General features: G+C 38.4%; 1 protein-coding gene across 16 annotated transcripts in view; it reads left to right on the forward strand.

Annotated features, from left to right (window-relative positions):
• Window positions 1–23,932, forward strand: part of VTI1A (vesicle transport through interaction with t-SNAREs 1A) — a 242,703-nt gene that overhangs the window by 117,189 nt on the left and 101,582 nt on the right. For 2 of the 16 annotated variants that reach the window (XM_085554722.1, XM_085554725.1), the window contains one exon: window positions 22,854–22,924. The exons of the other annotated variants lie outside the window; for them this stretch is intronic. In XM_085554722.1, coding sequence (XP_085410848.1) covers window positions 22,854–22,909 — 56 coding nt within the window. In that variant the 3' untranslated portion in view covers window positions 22,910–22,924. Of the gene's footprint in view, window positions 1–22,853; window positions 22,925–23,932 lie in introns of those variants that run through there. 16 annotated transcript variants of the gene reach the window in all.

The following is a 23,932-nucleotide window of genomic DNA, read 5'->3' on the forward strand; positions in this document are numbered from 1 at the left end:
AAAACTGAAACGTTCCTGATGTGTAAGACAGCACAGCCGGGGTTTTTCTAGTGTATCCTTTTTTTCCCCCCCCCTCATTTCTTAGTGTGTTTTCCAAAAGAGAAATACTTTTCTTTGAATTAAATTATATCAGCATCGTCCCATGTTTAGGCTTTTCTTGTGTATTAGAATGAGCTAGTACTCAGGTGTGGCTTTGCTTCCAGTACATGTGTGTGTTGTGTTTGTAGTAATTATTGGTTGCTTTATTGCATTTTGCTTTGTATCTCTTTAATTCTTGAGAGTATGTTGGCATCACTTGAGAAGAGTCGTGTCTTGAGATACACCTGGGTTGGCTGGGTGGCATTACAATGGTGTTTTGGTTATACTTTCAGCTTCCTTAATTGTGCAGTTGATAGCTGCCAAATTCTGTTTGTAATACAGATGGGGTCATCTGTAAAAAAAAACCAAAACCAAAAAGCTTGGTGTGCTGCAATCTTACTAAAAAAAAAAGTCTGCCTCATAAGTGAGCAAAACGTTCCCCACCCCTCTTGGTACAAAAAAGGAAGGACTCTTTTTCATGGAAAGCAATAGACACTGAAGTAAGTAGTGGTAGGATTACATTTAAAATAGCAGTTATTGTCTGTTGAGCATTTTGGAGCTGATTGAGGCTTTTCTGTTTGTATTTGAGGGAAGGAGGTCTTAAGAGTGCACTGGGATAACTATTGCTTCCGTCATGAAAACAGTTGGGCCAAAACTTACCCACTAAGCTTGTTTGGGCTTTTCAAGGCACATGAAGTATATGAATAAGTTAATAAACGTTTCTGTTAGCTGAATGGAAATACTTTTGTAAAATCTGAACTGCCTCAATATGAGTATTGTAAGTGAAATGTGCTTTAGTCAAATGTCACATGCATGGCTTTAGTCAGATTCAGCAGTGTGACCTACTTTTGTACTATCCTGCACTTAAATCTTCCCTGTGGACATTTTAGTGCAAAATTTTTACTATATCCTGCTCCAAAGCATTTTGAGACAAACACAGTTGCTTTTATTGAAAATAATATGGCTAGTCTACTAGTCCATACATAGAATGTCTCATCCACCCTTGGCAGTTAATCCTCAGCACCCCTGAGTTCAGGCATATTATTGTTCTTCATTTCAGATGGGGTTTGAACATAGTGTGGATGTTGTCTGTGCAGGATTTCATAAGCAAACTTGAGCTCTCTCTGCCTGCACAACAAAGTCTCTGAGAGTGAGACATCTTCGCATGGAAAACAGAATAATTACAACAGTGTGGTGCTGAACCCCAACCCTGTGAGTCCAGAAAAGAGTGGGGAGCCTGTAAGGAGGACTGTGAGCAGCTGACTGATGTAAGCTTGATGTTTGCTCCGAGCACAGCAGACTGGGCTGCTGGAGATCACGTAAAAACTATCCAGTGACCTCCTCAGGATCAGGTTGCACATTGTCTATAGAGCCAGCAACTGAACCCAGCTCTCTTAAGTGTCTCAACTGCTCCAAGTAAATCAGCTATTTCTTCCATAATACATTTAAACACGTACACTGTACCACAGTGAGAAACCTTACCTCTTTAACAGGAAGGAAAAAAAGGCATAGGAGATGGCTCAGGCAAGGGAGAAGGAGCAAGACAGACAGCTTGCAATCCAACCCTCATATGAAAGTTGCCCCAGGCAATTTTGTTATGTCCATGGAAGCATATGATAATCATTGCATGGCCCCATCATTAATGCTGACTCTCTGGGAACCTGTCTTATGTTGTTTCCACTAGGGGCAGGTTAGCTAGAAAATTGATCCAATATTATTAAAGAGTCATTTTCTTTGCTGTCTGGCAGTGGTCTCTGAAAAGATGTTTTGTCTTTTTAACGCTTGGTGATTGCTATAATAGGATCTCAGAAGTCTGATGTCCAAATTCAGTTTCTCACATGAAACTACTTCGTGGCTCAGGTTTTCCTTTCAGCACAGGCAGTTTAAAATAGGGCTGAAAGAATCCCTCCGCATTCTATGCTGCAGGTAAAACCATTGTTTATATTGGCACGCCTTTACTTAGATAGAACACATTTGAGGGTTTATTATCCCCACTTTTTGATGCATTTAACTATGACCAAATGCTGATATTTAATGTACAGTTCACTGTTCCTCACAACTGACCACTTGCTCAGCCTTTGGTGCACTCATCAGGTACAGTGGAGGTAATGTATTATTCTCAGCTCTTACTCTCACTACTGACTCTGTCTTCCATACAGACTGAAAAAGTTCTGAACTAAAACACAGAAAAATAAAAGTGAAACAAAACTCCCATTTCTGTTCTAGTTTGGGGGGCAGTAAGGCCTATGTGTAATAAGGAAGCAACTTTATTTTGCTTAAAGGTTTTTGGTGTTTTTTTTTCTCCCTGAAAATTCTCACTTAGCTCCCTATTGATCAAAGGATAGTGGTTTAGTCAGTCTGATGGCTTAGAGGGATAAGATCTGTGAGAATGAATCTTGCCTCTGACTGACTTTATTGTGAAGGCAGTGGGGGATTCCTGCTAGTGGTTTTATATATATAAATTTGTCTTTTGGAGAAGCAATAGTGAGAAATGGATTTTAGGATGGAGTGGGTATAGAGGTAGAGGTTGTAAAAGTGTTCTCACAACATGTTTCTTTAAAAATTACCTGCAAGCATACCTTTGTAGCAGCAACCTGATATTCCCCAAAGCCCAGCAAACAAGGCCAGATGTCCGTTAGTGATGGAAGGGGAAGGAGAAGCCATCACCATCCAGGAGAAGGCAGGATGGGGCCTGGAGCTGTAGCAGGACATTGGGTGGGCTCCATCCAGGTGGAGGTAGGGTAACACCTGGAGCAAATGTGGTGATACTCTTCTACTTGCAGAATCATAATAGATTAGACTCACTGATCTCTCTTTTAGGTTGACTTGGTTTAATGCTTCAATTCAGGGCTCCCATTGCAAAGACGTGTACTGAACTTGGTAACCAAGCATCAACTTTCAGGCCGAAAGTTGTTAATTTAATAAAGGAGTTAAGAAGTTTACGGAGAGATCAAACAGATTGCACATTACTCCCTTTGGGTTTAGTACCCAGTTGAACTTGGAATTAATTTTTAGTAACTGCATCTTGATTTTCCACAGCTTCCTTGGGGAAGTGCCCTAGAAGTGTCTCCTGCCACAAATCTCTTTGATTGCAAGGTTCTAGAATTGTGTTGAAAATTCTTATGTTTCTCATTCTTTATGTTCTGAATTTGAGATGGTCTATAGGGCAAATTGAAGCCAATTTTTAATACACAGTGCCTGGAACATGTCAGAGTTCTGACTGTTTTCTGACACACTACAAGACTTAGTTTCTCTGAACATCCAAGTTTGTTGGGGGACAGGCAGAACCTCTATTCAGTGTCTCTCCTTCAGCCCTACCTCCATTTGCTGGGATGCTGAAAGAGGAGGGGTTTGAGCACAGCCAAGTGGCACAGAGATGGGAAGAGTTCACCAAGCACGCCATGCTCTGAGCAAGCTGCAGCTTCCCAAATGACTGTGCTGAAGTCATTTCGAAATGTAAAGTTATGGTTGAACAGGCTTTGTAGCAACCGTGTCCTGAAATAATTTAGACACTGTTTTAAAGAGCTGAGAACCGTTTTTCTATTTACCATGGAAGTTTTTCCCCTTTTGCACATGACTCTATATGGTTCTCAGGTTGCAGGATACAATGGGGATTTTTTTTTCTTGTTTTGTTTTGTTTCCTGTCTCAAAGCATAGAACATGCTTGTTGCCTCACATAATTTGATGTTGATGTATTTTGTTTTGTTCTTTTTTAAGGATAAGGAAAGCTGTCCTGTCTGTGGGTATTATGGTCTGTTTGTCCTTTCTGCCTGCTCTTCAAATAATTTTAATCTATCTTAAGCAAGAGCATATGTTCACAGCAAAGGCATCTGTGTGACCCCACGTAGGTCCTCTCTGTGGCTTCTTATCTGCTCTCTCACAAGATGCAGTCAGAAGCAGAGTACAGTGCTGGCTGCAGCTTCTGTATGGCATGGGGCTGATTGCAGCAGACTGCAAAACATGGTCCTTGTGCTACAGGTGAAGCTCTGGTCTTAGTGCCACACGGCATGAATGTGCTTCGTAGGTTTGTTCCCTCACAGATCTTGTGTCCAGCTCTCATTCCTACCATTCTGCAGAGGTCCTGCTGTACTGCATTACACAGAATAAGCCACACTAGATGCAGTACCATAGGTAAGACTTCCAGTCAGTCTCACCAGATTTTTTGCTTTATATTCCTCTAGTTATGTAGCTCACCATGCAGCACTATTTTCCCACTGCAGTTATCCATTAGCTTAAGACTTTCATAGCCCAGGAGGACACTTAATCTCTCTTCAATCATTATGCCTCTGAACACTTTCCCCTAATGTCTAGGCTTTCTTTTGGAATCTTTTATCTTACAATTTTTATCCTGCATTTACCTGCACTGAATTGCATTTGCCATAGTACAAATTTTTCCTGAATTACTCTCACCCCATTTATTCTTGATGGTTAAGGTGATTCCATGTGGGGAGAGAGGCAAGCTATGTGCTGTTCTCCTCAACCATCTGTTTGCTACAAAGAGAGGTGAACTTAATGCACCTTGGCTCTCTGTCTGCCCCCCCGTGCATCCCCATGCAGAGTATATAGGGGTCCCCAAAGCTTTGGTGTCTCACACTTCCCTTTGTACTGTCACCATTGATAGCCACCGTACCACTCACTCCACAGTAGGACAGGAGAGTATTGAGGGCAATGCTAGCAGGGCACTGCTTGCAGCTGCACACAGTGGGCTTTGCTTGGACTCTGGCAAAGATGTTGACCTGAAAATACTTTCAGAAATTGTCATTAAAGTCGCATGATTTAGTTCATGCATAATCTTTTTTTAAAACAACAAAACAGTTTGTGCTGTCTACAGGATTCATAGGAGCCATCTATTTCAGTGTTATTTACTTATATGATGTTTATCTTTCGCCCACTGGTGGGTGTGAACATCACTGGTTTCACAGTGTGCAAAGAGCTATTTTTACCATTGACATTTTTGCCCTTTCAGTTTACACAAAATTTTTCTTTTAAGGATTTCTCAGAGCTATAAAAACAACATAGCACAATTGGATGCTCTGGAGTGAAGAGCAGAACTTGAAACTCCCTATGTTTTTCATTTTAGAATTAAGAACTGTGTGAAGTAACAAGTGAATGTGACAGTGTAAGGCAGAAAGTAGGAATGATTTCAAGCATTTCAATCCAACCACATTTCTCTCCAATTTTTGATTAATCAAGCAGTGTAAAAGTAGAACAAGTCTGGAATTAGCACTGTAATTTACTCAGAAAGGTGCTTTACATAGCAAAACTCTGGGAATGTTGTCCAACTGCGGGTTTTGTCTTCTCAGAAGAGTGGGATTTTGTTCGTGATTAATATTTTTTTTTCTTTTTTAGTAAAAAATAAATTGTTACTCATTAAGTGATTATTTACCATCTGACCCTTTGTTTGAAGGGCATATAACTATCAGGTTGTTAAATGCACAAGTCTCCTGTAAAGACTAAATTCCGTGCATAGGAATAAGGTGTCATTAGCTACTGTGACTTTGCCTGTGACCTGCACAGTATAAAGTCAGCATCAACTTCTTTGTTTAGTGGAGCATTAGCAGCCATCTGCAGAGATGTGCTTGCTGAGGGAACGTTCCTTGTGTATTATGCTGTTTACCTAAGGGTTATATTCAAGGCGCTCTCAGAACAGCCAGGCTGATTATTGAAAAATGCCTTATAGTTACTTCCAGCCTAAGTTGATCGATATTAGTGCACAGCTTTTCTTGGGAGGGAGGGAGCGAGTTATTTAAACATTGAGAGCCTCCGGGATAACAGCGAATGAAAAAATAATGCAGAACAAATATGTTGAAGTGATCGAGAGAGAAGAATATCTTGTCTCTGCGCGGGAAAGGAAAAAAAGTTGTTAAATTGCAGCAGAAAAACCATTTGAATTCACTATTAATAAAGTGAAGGTAGATTTTTCCCTAGGCCAAAAAATAGGAAAAGGAAAAAAAAAAAAAAAAAAAAAAAAGAAGAAGGAAAAAAAAAAAAAGCAAACCCAACAAATTGTAGTGCTCTTTAATGTAGAGAGAAGCTGCGAGTTATGCGCACACATGCTCCCACAGCAAGCATGCCTTTGCTGTGGGTCTCAGATGTTATTGGTGTTGGCTCTGCAGTCAGCCCCTGCCCTGCAGCCCCTGCCCCAAGCTCGGGCTCGCTCCTGCTCCCCGGTGCAGACAGAGTCAGAGATAGCGATTTCTGAGCCGATAACACTGAGAGAGGCAAATTGTGCTTCTTCCAGCATCTTCAGAGAGCATGTAAGAATGTGGAGTGTAAGGGTCCCAGCTCCTGAAAACTGTGCCTTGTTTGGTTTTGTGTTTTTGTTACTACAAGGGGAATGTTCAAGTGTTTTATTCTGACATGTGGAATTTTGCTCACATTCAAACATCTGCAGTTAGGTGCACTGATGGAGATGGGCATTGCTTTGTTGTGTTGGTGGGTGTGTAAAGAGAGAAAAGGGAGCAGTGACACTCCCCCCAAAATACTTTCCTCTTCTGTTCTTCACAGAAATCAAAAATTGGCAGTCTTATGGCAGATGATTTCCTAGGAATCTGGAAGTCAGGAGGGAGATCGTTGTCACTGCTTTTTTCTGACTTGCCGAAGAACCATAACATTCCTCTGTCTCCATTTTCCCTCTGGAAACCACCAGTCTCTGGTTTTGCAGTTCATAATGAAATCAACAGGCTACAGGACTGTGTTCACATTCTGGTTGACAAGACACAGGAGGAGCTGGTGGGAGGAGCTGGACAGGTGGGCAAAGGGAATGGGAAGAAATGGGATTGTATTGTGGGAAAAGGAAGCAGGCTGATCTCTTTGGTACAGCGAGATGGATGAAAACCTGACTTCTAAAGATGGGGCATAGTAAACAGATTGACTCCCCTGAATGGCTTTGCACCCCTGGAGTGAGAAGTGTCATTGGTGTCTCATGGCAAAAAATCTTTTCTGGTGTGAGTGGTTAAAGATGTAGGCAGTTGAGGCTTCAACTACAGAGCCAAACAGGATGGAGACAGGATGGGTTCCTTTAGGAAGTCAACTGGTGTTAGCTTTCAAAACTTAAACAAGCTTTGAGCACTTGGCATCCTTCTTTATCAGTTTTATTTTCGTGTGTGTGTGTTAATGAGCAGACTAAACTACCATCATTGCCAAGGGTGAGATGGGAAAGTAATCAGCATGTAGCTCACTGCTGTTTTAACTGTTTTCTGCTTTCTTTTAGCTGTGTTCCTCACTGATGAGGGATTGCTGGTAAAGAAGTGATGAGTCTTCATACATATGTTTCTTAAATAGAATTCCAGTATCATTCTGCTTACCACATCACACAGAAACCCTGCAGTTCTGCAGGACTGACATAGCTCCAAGAGTGGTCACAAAGTGCTTTCCAGCGTAGAACTTTGTTTCCGTAAAACAAGTTAGTGATACGTCTGGTTGTTGTACCAAGATACAGAAGGGATTCTGCTGGGCAGTGGTTCCAGCTCCCAGCTGCACTAACCAACAGCATCATCTTCTGCCCCTGGCTTAGGAATCATATTTTAGGAAGTCTCACAAGTGCGGCTCAGGACTGTAATTTTGTTTTGTGACTCATGCTGAGATACAGTCCTTGCGTGTCTTTTTGTCTTAGCAGGCCACACCTGTTTGTGGATGCAGCAAAATGCCAGGGAGTTTATTTTTATACCATTGATTCTGGTGCATGCCACTTAAGTCAACACCTGCGTGAGGAACTGGCTTGTGAGCAGAAGTGCTCTTTATTTGGAGGGTGCACATCAGCAACACAATGTGCTCTTGGTGTGTTTATCTCATGAAAGGCATAACATTACAGTTATAAAATATCAAATGCTTTGAACGGATGGTGTTTATTTTGTTATTTCTGTGATCATGTATATATTTTAATGATTTTCAAGAACAGTTTTGTTTGCAGAAAGTGGAGGGTGGTCACTTTCAAATGAGATAATTAATTCTGTGAAGAGACCAGATGACAATTTCGGGAAGCATTCCTGTCCTACAGAACATGCAGGTCACTGTGCTTTTCTGATGAGACAGAAAAATGACTTGCAAGAAGCTGTTAGGTTAATTACTCTTCAGAAAAGAAGGCTAAATTCTGAGAAGTGTGCAACACTCTGTTGATAGAATAATGGTTGCTGGCAGATTAAAACAACAAAAGTATTTTGGAAATGGCCCCCCTCCCTTTTTTCTTAAACAACACAACAAATAGTGCCTGTGAATTCTGACAATGACTTTTGAAGCTGGCTGGGTTCAAATGTGTGTCAATTGAAACTGCAATTTTATACATCAGTTTGAATTAAAAATGAAAGAAATTATTCTAAAAATCAGCGGTAGAGATCTGTAGGATGGTCACATTTTTTTTTTGTTGTTTTTTTCACCCACTGTGTCATGGAGCTCAGAGGATGCTTGCTGTCAATTCTGCCCTGAGCGTTTCATTTCCAAACTGAGCTGTGCTCAATCGGATCAGAAGCATTGCCTGTTTTTACTGCCCAGCGCTAACAAATTTGTCTTCAGAGCTTTGTTAACTCAATTACTGTTTTCAGCATTTTTGTCTAACAGTTTTGCTTTGGTTTTAGCAGAACACGGTTTTCCCACAGTCCAACCCATAGCAGAAGAGGGACGTGTGGTGCTTGTAGAACATGCTGGATGTGCATGCGGCACATCGTGGCCAACACAGAGCTTATGGTCATCAATCATTTGATTGTTCTTTAAACACTGTTTTAACAGGCATTCGTTGTATAAATGGATCAGGTTATTGACCTTTGCCCACAATTGCTTGCTACATGTCATCATGCCTTAATGATATTATCAAGGAACATATTCTGCATTGTGGATACTTTAGAGGGCTCATGCATTGTCTCTCCCTAGGACACATGGCTGGCTAAAGTATCTTAAATTAGCAAGTTATTTGATGTCATTATTAAAATATGCAGTACATTTCCAGCTACATGCAGAGCAGGAGAGTTAAATGCTTCTCTCATTTCTACAAAAGCAAAGCCCAGGAAGGAGAGTTATTTGTCATATTGGAATACATGGTTTGAGATCTTGCCTCTTTTCTCCTTCACAATTTATTCTACCTGGAATAGAGCGGTACAGTCCTCCAGCTGCAACTCCTCCATTTCTAGTAATACTGTAGATCTAATAGGCACAATTAAATCATTACAGCATATAATAGTTGGAACTCTAATGAAATCAACTATGTTTTTAATGAAGATTAGAGTTTTTAAATTAGAATGAATAGAGATTTCTTTATTTACTTGTATGGGGTCGGAAGCTTGCTGACTGTAGTGGCTGATTCAATTTAAATGAGGAAAACTAGAGAGTATTCTATAAATTTTCTCTTTTGGTTAAAATTTAAGACTACAGTGACTTTCCCAAATGATCCCAAATGAATCCCAAATGATGAAACTGGACTATTCAGCTGAATATTGTTATATCTATCCAGTATATGAATCTACTGTTATTTCTGTAGCAACTCATGTCACATTCTTTAACTAAAAGTTGCTTTTCTGTTAAGAGGAAAACATACATCTATCACAAAGTATGCTGCATTATGATCCTAGTTTTTGTATGTTGCATTAAAACTGAGACTGTATATAAATTAGAGATAATGTGCATTCTTAAAATCTTTAAAAATAGGTATTAATAAGTCTTCGTGACATTGCTGGAAAGTAATTATGTAGCACGGCTTTCACTTTCTAGTGGTGAGTAACTTCTAGAAGCGGAGGTATCCTGCAGAATAGATAAGGCCAAAATGCAAATGTTACCCTCCTGATGTATAGTTGCTCATTTTTTAATCCTGTGAATGTTGTGGAGATCTGTTTACTGATACTTACTTCACAACTCAATGGAGCTTAATTTTTGGAAGGAGAAACACAATTTTTTTTTTTGTCTTTCGCAGTGTCAAACTGCCACAATAAACTTGAAGCAACAGGCAGCAAAAAGTGGTGCAGGAAAGGAGAATCAGGACCAATAAATAAATAAATAAATAAATAAATAAAAATTTGAGAGTTTCCTCTAAGTAAATCTCTTCACAGCAGTCTCCATTCTTTTTCGCCAGGGTTACATTTGATTGCTGGCTTTGACAGCTCACTGTTGGCAATAGGTTTCATAAATGTCTAATCCAGCTGGACAGTTCTGTCTTCACATTTCCTTCCATTTAAAGACAAAAAAAGAAAAGGGGAAAAAAAAAAAAAAAAAAAAAGTTGGTAGCTTCCATAATAAGATTTCAAATAAAACAGATAATCTGATCTAGGTAATTAAAGATATAAAGGCTGTGGTGGTGTTGGGTTGTGGGGTTTTTTTTTGTTGTTGTTTGTTTGTTTGTTTTGGTAAGGGGGAAAAAAGAAAGAGCTCACAACACATCCTTGACATCTTCAAGATAGATTCAGAGCTGAGATTTCAACACCAAGACCTAACAAACATTGCATACAAAGCACAGTAAATGCAGTATTCATAAATGTATATGCTCTCTGTGACTTGATGTCAGCAGGGTTCTGTAGGCCCTCATTTCTATCAAATAAACTTCAAATGGTAAAGAATGCGTGCCAGCCAGGGACAAGCATCACTTTGAATTGTTCCTTGTGTATCGTAGCTGAAATGGGAAACGTGGCTGTCTTCCTGTTTGTCAAGAGAGAGAAACAGACACGCTTTCCATAATTATTAGTAATAATGTCAATTTGATAAATTATTCACTCATGATAACAGGATTTATGTTCTATTTGTCAATAGCTTCTGGGATATAATGGCTGTTTTAAAACAGTAAGGTCTGACAGTTGTGTGGTGTGCAACATAAATCTCGGCATCACACCTCCATTGCAACAGTGAAAGTTAGGGCTGATAACTTCTTTATAACGGTACCTTCCTGCTCCATCATGGATGATTCCCATTTCTGCTTGCTAGGAATGCATTCTGGCACCAGGCATTGAGGAATTCATATAATGTGAGGTTTTGTGGTTTTGGCTGAGGTTGCAGTGATGGCTGTATGGTATACTGATGGACAAGAAAAGCCAGATAAGAGCTTTTGGGAGTGTGATGAGGCAGTGAGTTTTTTATGGTCTGCTCCTTACAGTCAAGAGTGACAACATGGGAGAAAGTGCAGAGGGACTGGGGTGAAAATTTAACAAGTGAATGATATCTGAGTTGAAATAGAAATTAATATGCTGGTGGCAGATGACAGAAGCGAGACAACGTGGGGTTGGCTACAGAAGAAATGTAGCTGCTGTTTAAGTGGGCTGAAGTGGGGAGAGGCAGTGGCATGGCTAGAAAGAAAATGACAAGCAGTATTGTGCTAAAAAGTAAACAAAGATATTTGTAACAGTGCCCTGTCTTACTGTGATACCATAGATTTTTGTCCAGGCTAGAAAAGAAAAGGATGTAGTAAGGAAAAAAAAATTGAGAGCCTATATGGGAGTTTTAGAAAGGTGAATGGATGGGACCAGACTGTTTCATATCAAATGTTAGGCAGAAGGAATCGGACAGCTTGCCCCGAAATGAGAGCACTGAGTTAAAAAAGATGTTGAGTCTGGGTGAAAAAGGGGATGATCGTGTTGCATTTAATGAGTATAGATGGAGAGGAGATGTGTTGGGAGGACAAGGAACTGCTGTGCTTTGTTGAATTTGAGTTGAAGGCTAAGCAATGAGATAGATTGGAGAGGAAATGGTAGTGAAGCTGAGGGGGAAATCTGTCACTTATTAAGTAGTAGCTGAATTTGTTTGTGCTGAGATTCTCCAGGCATAAATTACTGCAGATCTATGCAGGAAAGGAACCAAAAGCAGTGCCTTACAGAGTGCTCACAGGAAGAAGAGAATCCGAGTGCAAAAGGGGAAAAAAATTCAAGAGGGAAAGCATGACCTGTTGTATCAAGGGCTCATGTGAGCTGTCTTTACCCACCATCTCCTCCTATCCTTTTGCTGTTCTCTCATCCCCCCTTTGATCATTAAAACAATGATGGAAGAAATAATAATCCTTAATACACATTTACTAGTGGTCTGGGAAGCTTCTCAGTCTGTCTGTCCATCCATCTCTGCACTGAGCAGAGGAGTGGGCTCTTGCCATCTCAACAGAACCAAGTCAGCACTCTGGGTTGGGTGGCATTGCTTTCAAAATGCTGCAGAAATCTTGCATTGTCTCTGAGTTTGAGGTAGGGGGTTTCTAAGAGAAATCTCTGCATGCACCCAAGGCTAATGGGAATTTGAAGTTGAATGGTAGGCACCTGAATATTCTGATTATTTTGCTGTAAGATATCCTGATAGCAGAAGCAAAGCACTATGTGAGCACTTGCCTGTTTTGGTGGAACTCTAGCAGAAACATTATGACAGATAAATAGCATGAAAGAAATGGTGACTTGCCAGAAACAAATGACTTGCCAAAAACTGGAAGATCTGTGCTTAACTCATAGTCCTTTGCTTGTAAGTATTCTCTTTTACTTATTTCTAGTTCAGAAGCAATTAAAATGATAAAAAGAAATAAAATGAAATAAAAATAAAGTAAAACCCAGCATGTCTTCAAGAATTGCTTTGCCAAAACTTGTAATAGGATGTGAAAGAGGCTGAGGTTTTCCTCCTTGATATTACATTAAAAAATTATTAACCATTTTTTCCTAAGCAGGAATAATATTTAATTGTCATTTAAACTAGTTCTTTAAAATCCCATAGTTTTACCCACAATAATCTGAGAACATTTAGTAAGTCTTAAAATATTCATAACACACAGAGATCATTACTCTCGAGACCCTCGTACAAAGCAGTGAAGTGTGTCAGACATATGGCAGAAACCTCTTCATTTTTTATTTCTTGTTATGATTATATGAAAGAAAGGCAAATTCTCTGTTCTTTCCCCATTGCAATTTGCATGCCATTGTTTTATCTGTTGTGGGCCAAATTCATCTCATACACATGCTCTGAAGAACATGGAGATAATCAGGCTTGTAAATCAGCTCAGTAAATATAAGCACAATACTGGTAAGTTATTGTTTTCTTTCCATTTTCTGTACGGTATTTCAAGTAAGAAAAAAAGGGAAAATATTTCTTTAAATATCCCCTATGACATTAACAACCCAAACTGCATTGCAACGCAGATGCCAGTACCTGGTTTTGTATTATTTATAATTGTCTAAAACTGTTTATTGGTGTGTCACTGAGTGTTAAAAAATAAAATAAATACAAGTCTTGCATTAAGAATGCATCATAAATATCAGAAGCCATTGTAGTGGTACTGTGCATATTAGAGAGGGTGAGTAATTTGTTCTAATTATATTTCAGTGTGATTGTCTAAAGCCAAGTGGAACCTCAGAGGGTTATATCTGATATAAAACTGTGGTTACAGTATATGGTCATAATCCCCAGATCTGTTGTGTGGAAATGACAGTATAATGAGTGGAAGTTAAAATGTCCTCTGCTTTCAAGTCATCATAGTTGTCATTTGATTAAATAATAGTTCATTCTGTTTGATGTCTTGGCTTTATTATTCAGAAGCACTTCAGTATATGTGTCCTACCTTTGTGTTAAGTGCTCCTGGCAACCAGGTATCTGTATAGGTTCTTATTTACACACCTGCAGCAGATACACTGCACAATTTCAGTTGTGTATATGCTGCTTCAATATGGACTTTAATTATTCCTATTAATTATGTTGCATTCACAAAAAAGAGGGAAATCATTGGTCAGCTGCAAAAAAAAACCCTGCTTAGTATTTGAAGGAATTTGATAATTTTGTTGTAGTTGGTAGCTTGGCAGGTGGTAATAATGCTATGCCAGCACTGTCAAAATATGAAAATTAAAGTGACGATGGGTTTTAATGAAATCCATTTGACAAATATAATTAAGGTGTTTTAATATGAAGCCCTGTAATAAAGACTACCGGTGGACTCCCTGAGGTCCTGACTAATTGTGTAGATTGCTTTTAAGCTTTGAATAGTTTTATTGGATAATGAACTGTTAAGAAGTGTTAGATCTTTCTTAAGCAGAATTTGGTTTGAAAAAGAAGAGGAGAGACAGGCCTGAGGTGTGGCATTTTAAACATAATTAGAAGAGAGATTTAAGTTAACATCTTTGATCTTGCTGTCAGTTTTTGATTAGAGCTGTAAATGCTTTAATCAAGTGCAGTGTAGTCATTACATTTCTAACTGTTTTTAAACTGCGAAATTACTGAGACACTGACATCGGTTTAACACTTCTTGAGAATTTCCAGCAAAGTTATGGTTTTAAACCAAGTCTTTGCGATAAAATGCCGTGCCGCAATAATTTACCACTTTCATAGATTGTGGGATAATTATATTTTGCTGCTCAAATAATGTGGAAATCCTTTATGGGATTAAATGCAACATCCTGTAGTTGAGGAGAGTGGGCTGCTTCAGTTTGCATTTTGATAATGCTCCTTAATGCTTTTTTTTTTTTTTTTTCCCAATTAAAATAATATTCAGACTGATACTTATAGAGTATAAGTCTATATGTAAAGTACACTCTATATATAGAGTATACCTCACAAGGTACATACAATATTTGAATGCCTTCCAAAGGAGCGCAGTCTTGTTAATGGCAGATATTACGTTCTGCTGGATTCCTTTATAGCCATTTGAGAAATGGAGAAAAAGGCACAAATATTCCCCTGGGGAATTTTCTCATGTCCCCTTTTGCAACATTAAAGATTGCTGCAAGAAATTTTCAAAAATATTTATTTTTTTTAATATATATATATATTTCAACTCATTTCCAAAATAGAAACAAAACGTAAAAATAGCCGTGGATGTAGTAGCTAAGAAAGATGAGTGAGGCTGGTCAGCTGGATTGTACCTGCCCATAGGTGGCATGCCATTCATTGTGAATACAGAAGCTGGCAGACCAGGTCCTTTCCCACATCTGGCCTTGACCTCTTTGTGCTCCGAGCATGACAGAAAATCCAGAAAGTCCTTTTGCTGTGCCAGGTGAGGAGCTGTTGGGCGGACTGCTTTGCTCTTGTTGGTCCTGTAATTAGGAAAAGAAAAAAAAAAAAGAAAAAAAACAAAAAAACAAAAAAACACCAGCAAAGAAATATATACTTATAAACATAAATAAACACTAACACTGCTGCTTTATGAAATTGTTAATTGCATCCCCCAGCAGCCCACCTGATGGCTCTGCCAACGTGTCCTGCACGCTTACAGGTCTGGGGGCCAACAGGACTGAGGACATCTTATGACTGCTCAGAGGCCAGTGCTTCTTCTGAGCACGTCCAGCACATGCATCCCTGCTGTTGGCAACTCAGTAACACCTAGCAGAGAGAAACAGTGTCTGGTAGCCCCAGCCCAGACCACCAAGGTTCTCAAGGACGGTTTCTAGTAGCTGGGATTGCACTTGGAGCACTGCAAGCAGCTGCTTCAGACAGATCCAAGCAAAAACTCACTTTTCCACACAGTAAGCTGGTCTGTTCTGGAGCTGTTTGTTTTTCGTTGTCTCCAGGTGTGCCCTCAATTAAACCATAAAGCAGTACTCTAGTGTGGAGATGCCAAAAACAAGCGTAAGTGTTGCTGAGTTCCTCCGTCAGAAAAAAAATCACACTTGTCATCCTAGACACTTACTGAAAACTCGTTTTTTCAACAATTTTTTTCCTTGCAAGGATCCCTTAGAAACAGACCATGCCTACATGCAATAAAGGCCCCGTGTAAGTCTGCCTCTTAAACGCCATCTGAAGAGCTTAACTTGATCCTAAAATATAATTCTGCTCTGACGATTGCTATAAAAAAGTGTATTATGGGAAAGCCTTTATTTCCATCTCATCAATTTCCAGAAGAAATATCTTTGGTTGACAAGTACAAGAGCAGAAATTTTATATATAATCCTGCAAACTCAGCCTGGATTTTAAAATCAGTCTGGATTCTTCTTATATACCTCCTGATAACAGTGATTTGCCAGACCATCAGGTATTTTTCATTGTTCCTTCTGTTCCCTTGCTGTGGGTTTAATGAGGTAGTGGTTTTCTCAGCATTACTCTGTGTGTAATCGAAGGCGATGTTGTGGATGGAAATAACTAACACTTAGCTGATGTGTGTGAAAAAGGAGAAGAATCCATAGCTGCATTGGTCCTGCAGGGTAAGAATAAAAATATGAACAGAGGAAAAATGACTTAACATGGGCAGATCTGAGTGGAGGAAGACAGGAGTCTGTAAGAAAATCGTTGTGTAAGCAGCACAGAGGCGGCTGCATCAGTGTTTGGTCCTGTATGTGCAGGTCTTAAATTACTATATATTTCAAATGAGTGGGTTCTAATTGGGGCATTTAAATTATAGATAAATAGAAGACTCAAAGCATAGTAAAATATACAACACTAAACTTCACCAGCAAAATGCCACATTCTTTTTCTCTATAAACTTTCACTTTTCCAGTTGTGACTGGTGGTGTCTCCTTAGACCAGTTCTTACCACCAGTTCTACAGCATTGCTTCAGTGCTGCATTTCTGCCCAGTTTGGGTGCTTTTGTCCCCATTCTTTCTGAATCGTCTTTCATGATCTCTCCTCATAATGGACTCGTGTTTTTAAGATAATGTTTTTCTTGCTTTTATTTATGAGCCCTGTGGGCATTTAACTTGACTGTAGCATTTAGATTAGGCACCATCATCTAGATGTATTTCCCTGTATTGCCTTATAGCAAGTCAAGATTTCTGTAGCAGACATCTCAGCAAGGAGTTGGGTGCCATGGACATTTAATAAAGGTCCCTCCAGAGGACAGACCAAAAGTCTGGGGTAGTACTGGAACCTCAGAGCTTTACTCCTTGTCCTCTGTTTCCAAATAGTTACTTAAGATTTCCAGAGTCCTGAAGGAAGAAAGGAAGATTTTTCTCTATGAGCAAAACCATCATGAGAAAACTCATGTGCACTAGACATCACAAGCTTTTCTAGTTGTAAATTACCTGCTGAATAGACCAACATTGTTTATAAAGGGTTTTTCCCTCTCCAAATTGCCACATCTTTGGAGAAACATTACATTTAAAAGGAATTTGAACGTCATGAATAATTTTGAATTTGTTTTGCCTCCTTTAAATTTTCTTGTTTGTTTGTTTTGGTAGAAACCTTGAACAATAACTTTACTCAGCAGTCTCTTTATTATTCTGTTTTAAACCTCTGTACTTTCAGCCTCCAACTTTGCAATGCAGTTCTTTTTTATGGCGTTGAGATTTTGAGAGATTTAGATGGTGGGAAAATAGGAAGCACTGAAAGGATGGGCTAATTAATGTTCCCTCAGCCTATCTAAAATAAGCTATTGTGTTAGAGTTTTGCCATGTTTGTAATTTATGCCTGTTAAACCTTTGTTTCATCATCTATTACTGTCTTCCAAGATTGTATTTGCACTTACTGTCTATAACAAGCATTTCATTTTATTTGGAGAAAAAACGGTTTCAGTTACTTCTACTGTACCCGAAAAGGAGAATGGGATTTGCAAATGATAAATGGGGAAGTTGACTAGCTAACTAATAAAGATTTGTCTTAATCAAGTATGATTTGTCAGAACAGGAGCGCACTGGGGTCAGGGCACACGCAATGAATAATACAGCATTCACTGGAGAAAAGGACCAGGCAAAAGGCCTCATAAATATGCTGTGATTACCCATTGCTAATTCGTATTCAAAGAATGAGTTGCACTGAAGCCAGCCTCGAGGTTGCTGAGCTGTTCACCTGCTTTGTGGGCCTTGCAATGTTTAAGAAAGTTTATACATATTATATATATATAGTTTTCAGAATGCTTTATTTTTGCACAGAGTGCTTACACTTTTTGGTCAATAACTGTAAGCATTATTTATTAATTGTCCTCTAGGTTTATTTATTTTTCTGGATGCTGTTTTCTCTCTATTTTTTGTTTTTTTAAATATGAATGTGAATACAGCAAGAGATACTTCCATTCTTATTGAAAATGAATTGCTGAACAAAACAAGGTGGGTTAGAACACTTTTTAGGTTGATGGAAATACTAAAGATCAAACAAGTATAAACTTCTTGCTCCTGTTGTGATCTTTTCTGACTTTCTCATCAGTCTGTGGATCCAGGGTAAACCTGACACATTAGGATGTTGGGGGAAATCTGAACAAACCTGTACATCATTGTATTTGGCTCTGGCTTGGTTTTCATTTTCTGACATTGCTTCTTGCTTCTAGTAGCCATTTCTCAGAGTGAAAACACTCTTCTCATGGTTTTCTTTTTTTGGAGGGGGGTTCAAAAAGAGATGCTGCAAATTCTTATTGTTTTAGATATGTAAATGGGCCACAAATTAAAAAGTTCCAGTACTTACAGATATAATTTGCGGACTTTATTCTCTCCAGTGTTTAAATGTTGTGTGCTGGGTTTTTCCATAGTTAAATATTTTTAGATATATTCTGTTCCACGCTTCAATTTTAAGTTATATTTGAACAATTTATGTATTTTCTTATCTTTGCTGTTCGTGTGTTGGCTAAGAGTCTGTCCCATCTATTTTGTGCTAAACTCTGTCTGTTGAAATGTATTTACTGCATTAAGAGTAAATCAGCTATAGAGGGTAGGGTGAACTTCATGATTTTCAAGGCCTCGAGCTGCCGTATGCAATAGCCTAAGTTGCCAAGTCTGTACCTACACATCTTGAGTCTTTGAAGTAAGAAATACTGCAGGGTCCAAAGTAATTATTTGCACTGCTTTGAGTAGAGCATTTTTTTTTATTAAATTATGACTCGGAATTCAGCCTTATTTAGATGAACCAAAGATCCCTGTTGTCTTGTTGCTGTTTGGAGTCATAGTTTTAATTAAGCAATGGTTTGTCAATCAAGTTTTAAAGGGTATGTTTCTGCAACTTGATTTAGATTTAATCATTTCTAATACTCTCCAATGCTAAATTGCCTTCAGAAAAGTTCAAGACTGGCAATGCTGTAATGAAGCAACATCCATTCCTTGCACTTCTGCTCAGAGCAAGGGGGGACTTTTCCTATCCTGACAGCACTTCAAGTAGAAGGAAGAAAGGATGCTGAGGGCTGGTTCCCAACTTCACTTCCATATGTGACTGAAATGAGAGTAGCAAGTTGTTTACTTATCTTGATGCACTGAGCAAGGATTTCTTTTGCCTTAGAACTTTTTCGAAGCAAGGAGAAGAGAAGAAAAGTGAAGGGAGGGATTTGGAGTGGATAAGCCTTGCTGAGCACGACTGGAACAAGGTCTGGGCTTCAATATAGACACATTCAGGGGAATCAAAGTCTGTCACCTCCTGTGAACGTAGCTGGGAGGATATTAGTGAGGGAGCTCAGCTAGATGGGTGACGGGAGTAGACAGAAAAAAAAATACATCAGTTAGTGAGAAATGAGTGGTTTTATACCATCAGATTGATGTAAGTTAGGATTTCAGAAAAGCTATGAAACCTTAGAAAAAGAAAAGGCTACTAGAGGTGAACTTACTAGGTCTGTCATTTATCATCTTTCTCCTTTCTTTTTCTTGTATTCTTCTCATTCATCTGTCTTTCTTTTTTTTCTTTTTTCTTTTTTTTTGTCTATTTTTTTTTTTCCCCTAGAGAAGGACAAATTCAGTCTGGACCGTGAGAGTTATGGTTATGAAACGCTCTCAGTTTGTTCTTAAAAGATGTGTGGCATCTTCCTCAAATATCTTACCTTCCTTATTTTGAACAAAGCACAGTGCTGAGTTCTGGCTAGATGTTCCAGATACTTTTCTTTCTGGCTCCCCTCATCTCATGATTAGCAAATCCTTTTGTTGTTGGCCAATGCAAATAGTATTGTCAGCGTCCATTATAGTATATAGAAACCTTTCTCAGTAGAAAAATATTTGTATTTTAAGTTTGGTGGAGATACTGTTAAGTGGTTTTTTTTTGTTTTTTGTTTTACTTTCGCAGTAAGACAATGCAGATCCTTTTATCCTCTCTTATAACTGTATTTCTGAAAGCTCTGGAAATGCTGGATGTCCTCAGTACACGCTGTGGGCTGTAAGGTACAGCAATTCTCCTTAAGACACCAACCAGTCCCCATGACGTGTAGCTAATTTCTTATTTCTTGCATTAGGTGACCAACATGCAAATCAATTTCTTTGTTGCAGATTCAGGAGTCATTTGAGCAACAACTCTCACATTTCACCATTAATGTTGTGCAAACATTCTCTCCGTTGGCGTATAGCCATTATATCATCCTTTACTTATCTGTATTAACCCATATTTGTCATTTAATAACTGTAATGATCTAAATTCCTCTGTATCTACTTATATTGATGGTTCAACATAATATGCATCAACTGTGAGCTTGTAAATTTATAGGACTTTTACCTGTGTCCCTACACATAAAGATGTGTCATCACTTTCTTTATTAACTTTCTGCTGTCAGAAGCATAAAGCATTTTGACTTAACCCCAAATTCTTCTGACTCCTACGCTATATATTTTCCAAGTTTGTAAATCTGCTTGCTGCCACCTCTGAACAGTGAGCATTTAACACCTTCTAGCATTTTTGCATTTTTTTCCCAGAAACTGTCATTAATGATTAATCTCTCTAGTCTCCTAAAATCTAAACCTTTAAATTTCTCCAGAGCAGAGTGGCAGTGTTTTGGAAAAAAAAAAACAACTGTCCCAGCCTTGAATATATTTACTGGATTTCTACCTGTGCCAGCCTAGGTCATGTCTAAGAATATTCCATAAGCTTTTGCTCTGTCTTCACAGCAGGCTGTGTCTCTGTGCAAAGCCAACAGAGAAGTGTGTTCCCCAATGATGTTACTCTTTAGGCAAGCCTGGAGAGCTCGGTGTGAAGATGTTATCCATTCTTACTATGATTCCCTCTGCCACTACACCGGTTTTTATGGGGTTTGTTTGTTTTTTTTTTAGTTTATTTCCTCTTAATTTTAACTTGATTGCCTCCTTTTCCCAGTGTAAATTAGTTTGTGATTTCCCACCTCTAATTGCATAGCTCACGTGCGTGCATTGTGCATAAGACAAGATTGGACAAATCATACTTCAGGCATCCTCTGCATGATTTGGTTGTTTGTAATCCTTTTTAGTGTTTTTAAACTGTATCAGCATTTCAGCTGCCTCTTACGAAATATGTTTTCTTTCATTTGATGTAAGTATGTACAGACATACAGGGTACAATTTGAGAGGAAAGTGCTTTATTAAACCATGTTGGATTTTTTTTTTTCTTTTTCATATGAAAAGAAAAAATGCAGACTCTGTCATCAAAATTAATTAAAATGCATGTGTATTATCCAAAAGCCTGGAGTGGCTCATTCTGCATCATTCCTATCTCTTGACATTACTCATTATTATTACTCAATATTAGTAGTTCTTAAGGAAAAAAAGTGATTAGAAAAGGCTCTTTCAAAATCAGTTTGGCTGTAAATACTTAAAAAACTAAAAGCAAAATAAGAAAAAGAAAAAATTAGTCAAGTACTACTTATCTTGCATCCTTGATATGTGTGTAAGTATTACAAATCAAGCTTTGTGGAACATATATTAAATAATTATGATTTGCACTTATAAATAAATACTGCATGTAGGTTACATGCAAATTCCAAAGTAAGGGCATATTCAAAGGTGTAAAAGCATTGCTGGAAATGATTGTTGTTTTTTGGGTGTACCTCAATATAAAAGCTGAAAGCCATGTTTCAGTTGTTGCACAGATGAAGGGAGGGAATTTGGGCTTGCATCTATTTGTTGTTTTTCAGTTGGGGAAATATTCATTCTTCAAATTGGGTTCAGTGTTTTAAGAAAAGAGATGGGTTGTGTTCTTTTTTGCACTATAGACATACACTGTTTGTGTGAGACCCACAGCATCTCATTATTATCAAAGTGTTTGGCCCTGAAAAAGCAGGTTTCCTATGCCCCACACAGACACCTTTCTAGGTGCAGTGTAGTCGCAGCTGTGAATTTTGGCATTCGCTCCTTAAGACCAATGTTTGTTAATACGTTTATGGACTTGAGAATTTTTTTTTCTGTTCATCACAACATTGTTTAAGACTGAGATAATTGCTATACTGAACATTCCTGCTGTCTGTCAGAATACAGATCATAAGGACATGAATGCGTTCACCCTTCTGTTTTTTGCAGTTCAGCTGCAATTTTGAAACATAATTTTCTGCACTGATTTGGGAATTTCAGGTAGAAAGTGTAGCACCAATTAATTAACATTGAGATGATTCTGTTGAAATCACACAGTTACTGGCAGCACACAATCTTCAGTTTGGGTACTGGTTTTACTTCATGCATATTCACTACAGTATATCTTAGAAATGTTACCTTTTCGTATAACTGTAGTAGCATCATCAACAATTTGCTTTGTAACTAATCTGGAAGGAACCGTACAGTATAAAAATCTGCCACATGAAGGCTTTAACTGGCAGTGAAACAGCAAAGTCCTGGGAAAACCTGAGAAGTGATAGCAATGCTATCAAGACTTTAATTAGCTTTACTATGGGGCACTGTTGCTTTGTTCCAGTCCTGAGCACCTTCAGTTGCAAACCAAGTGAGGAGACGTGTCTTCATGTCATTTATTAGTCTGAATTTTCTTCATTTATTAATATTTTTATTTGACTGTCATGACCTTCCAGCAAAAAAAAAATCAACTTTTGTTGTTATCAGTGAGTTTTCTGAGAGCAGAACAAGGGTATGAAAAGGATCTGTAGATAAAGGTGTCAATTTATGTTTGCGAACTTATTGTGAGATTATGTTACCTCTGTTATATCTCTTTGTTCAACTTATGTTGTTATTTTAGCCCAAAAAAGGCCAAAGATCATCAGCTAAAGTGCATGTAGAGTAAAGCTGCTCCTGTAAAATTGATGATCCATCCAATTATTTATCTATAGAGGCTGCTGGGAAGAAACGCAACCATCTCAGTTCTCAGACCCTTCTGCTAGGTTGAACTTCATGGCTGAAGGTTTAATCCCTAAGTGTCATATCAACAATTCGTTCTGTGATATTCTGGCTGACATGCTCTCCTTCCTTATTTATTGATGTCTTCAGTCATCGACAATGAGAGGAAAATACACTATTCGTCAAAGTGACGGTGTTTTACCCTCACTTACAGTTGATGCTGCTGTCACATTGATGGTTGGAAAATAAACTCAATCATTATAAAAAGCTGAGAGTGTGAACTTGCTAGTGACAGGAAGAAGATGAAAAAAAAAAACCCAACCCATAGTAACCTGCTTAAAATTGGTGTAATAAAAATAGAGCTGTTTCCTATAAAGATGTTTCCAAGCTTTGTTTGTGAAATGCCAAGCCATTGTAGCCATTTACTTTAGAATTATTCCTCTGAAGGAAAATGTGCTCTTTGTGCTCCTTGTCTGCACAGCCATAGGTATAATTTTTAGTAAAAAGTATTTGTTATAATTTCACCTCATGCTACAATTTGTATTGTGATTTGTTGGTTGATTTCCTCTATATTTTAATGTATTTTGCTTTGTTTTTTTCTCCCCTAGAATACACTGAATACATTTATCTGTTTCTGTATGCCAGTATTTTAAGCGCTTTGATAAGAATAAACCTATAAGGGTTCATCCAGTAAGTGCTAGGGCATGCAAGTATAGGCAAAGCTCTGCTTAGAATCACTATCGTAGTCTACCATTTGTATAGCTGGACAGCACCTTTCAGCTTTTTTAACTCAATAACCACAAATCTTACCACATTTCACCTTTGGGAGGCATTATATATACAGCTAAAAGTGAAGCGCAGCAAGCCAAGAGGGACAAGATAGCATAATGAGGATGTCAATTTGTGGTCAGATATCTGAGGAAATATTTATCTTACTTGTGCTGTACTTGGCAACAGATAGAGAAATATATATGCAGTGAATTTCCTTAGACTTCATCTGACAAGAGTGTATATTGTGTTAAATACATTTAGGAAAATAAATCACTTGTCCCAGATTTTAAAAGTTTGGGGT

The sequence above is a fragment of the Coturnix japonica genome, chromosome 8 (assembly GCF_054131305.1).
Source record: "Coturnix japonica strain WE chromosome 8, WE-NBRP24, whole genome shotgun sequence".
Classification (NCBI taxonomy): Eukaryota; Metazoa; Chordata; class Aves; order Galliformes; family Phasianidae; genus Coturnix; species Coturnix japonica.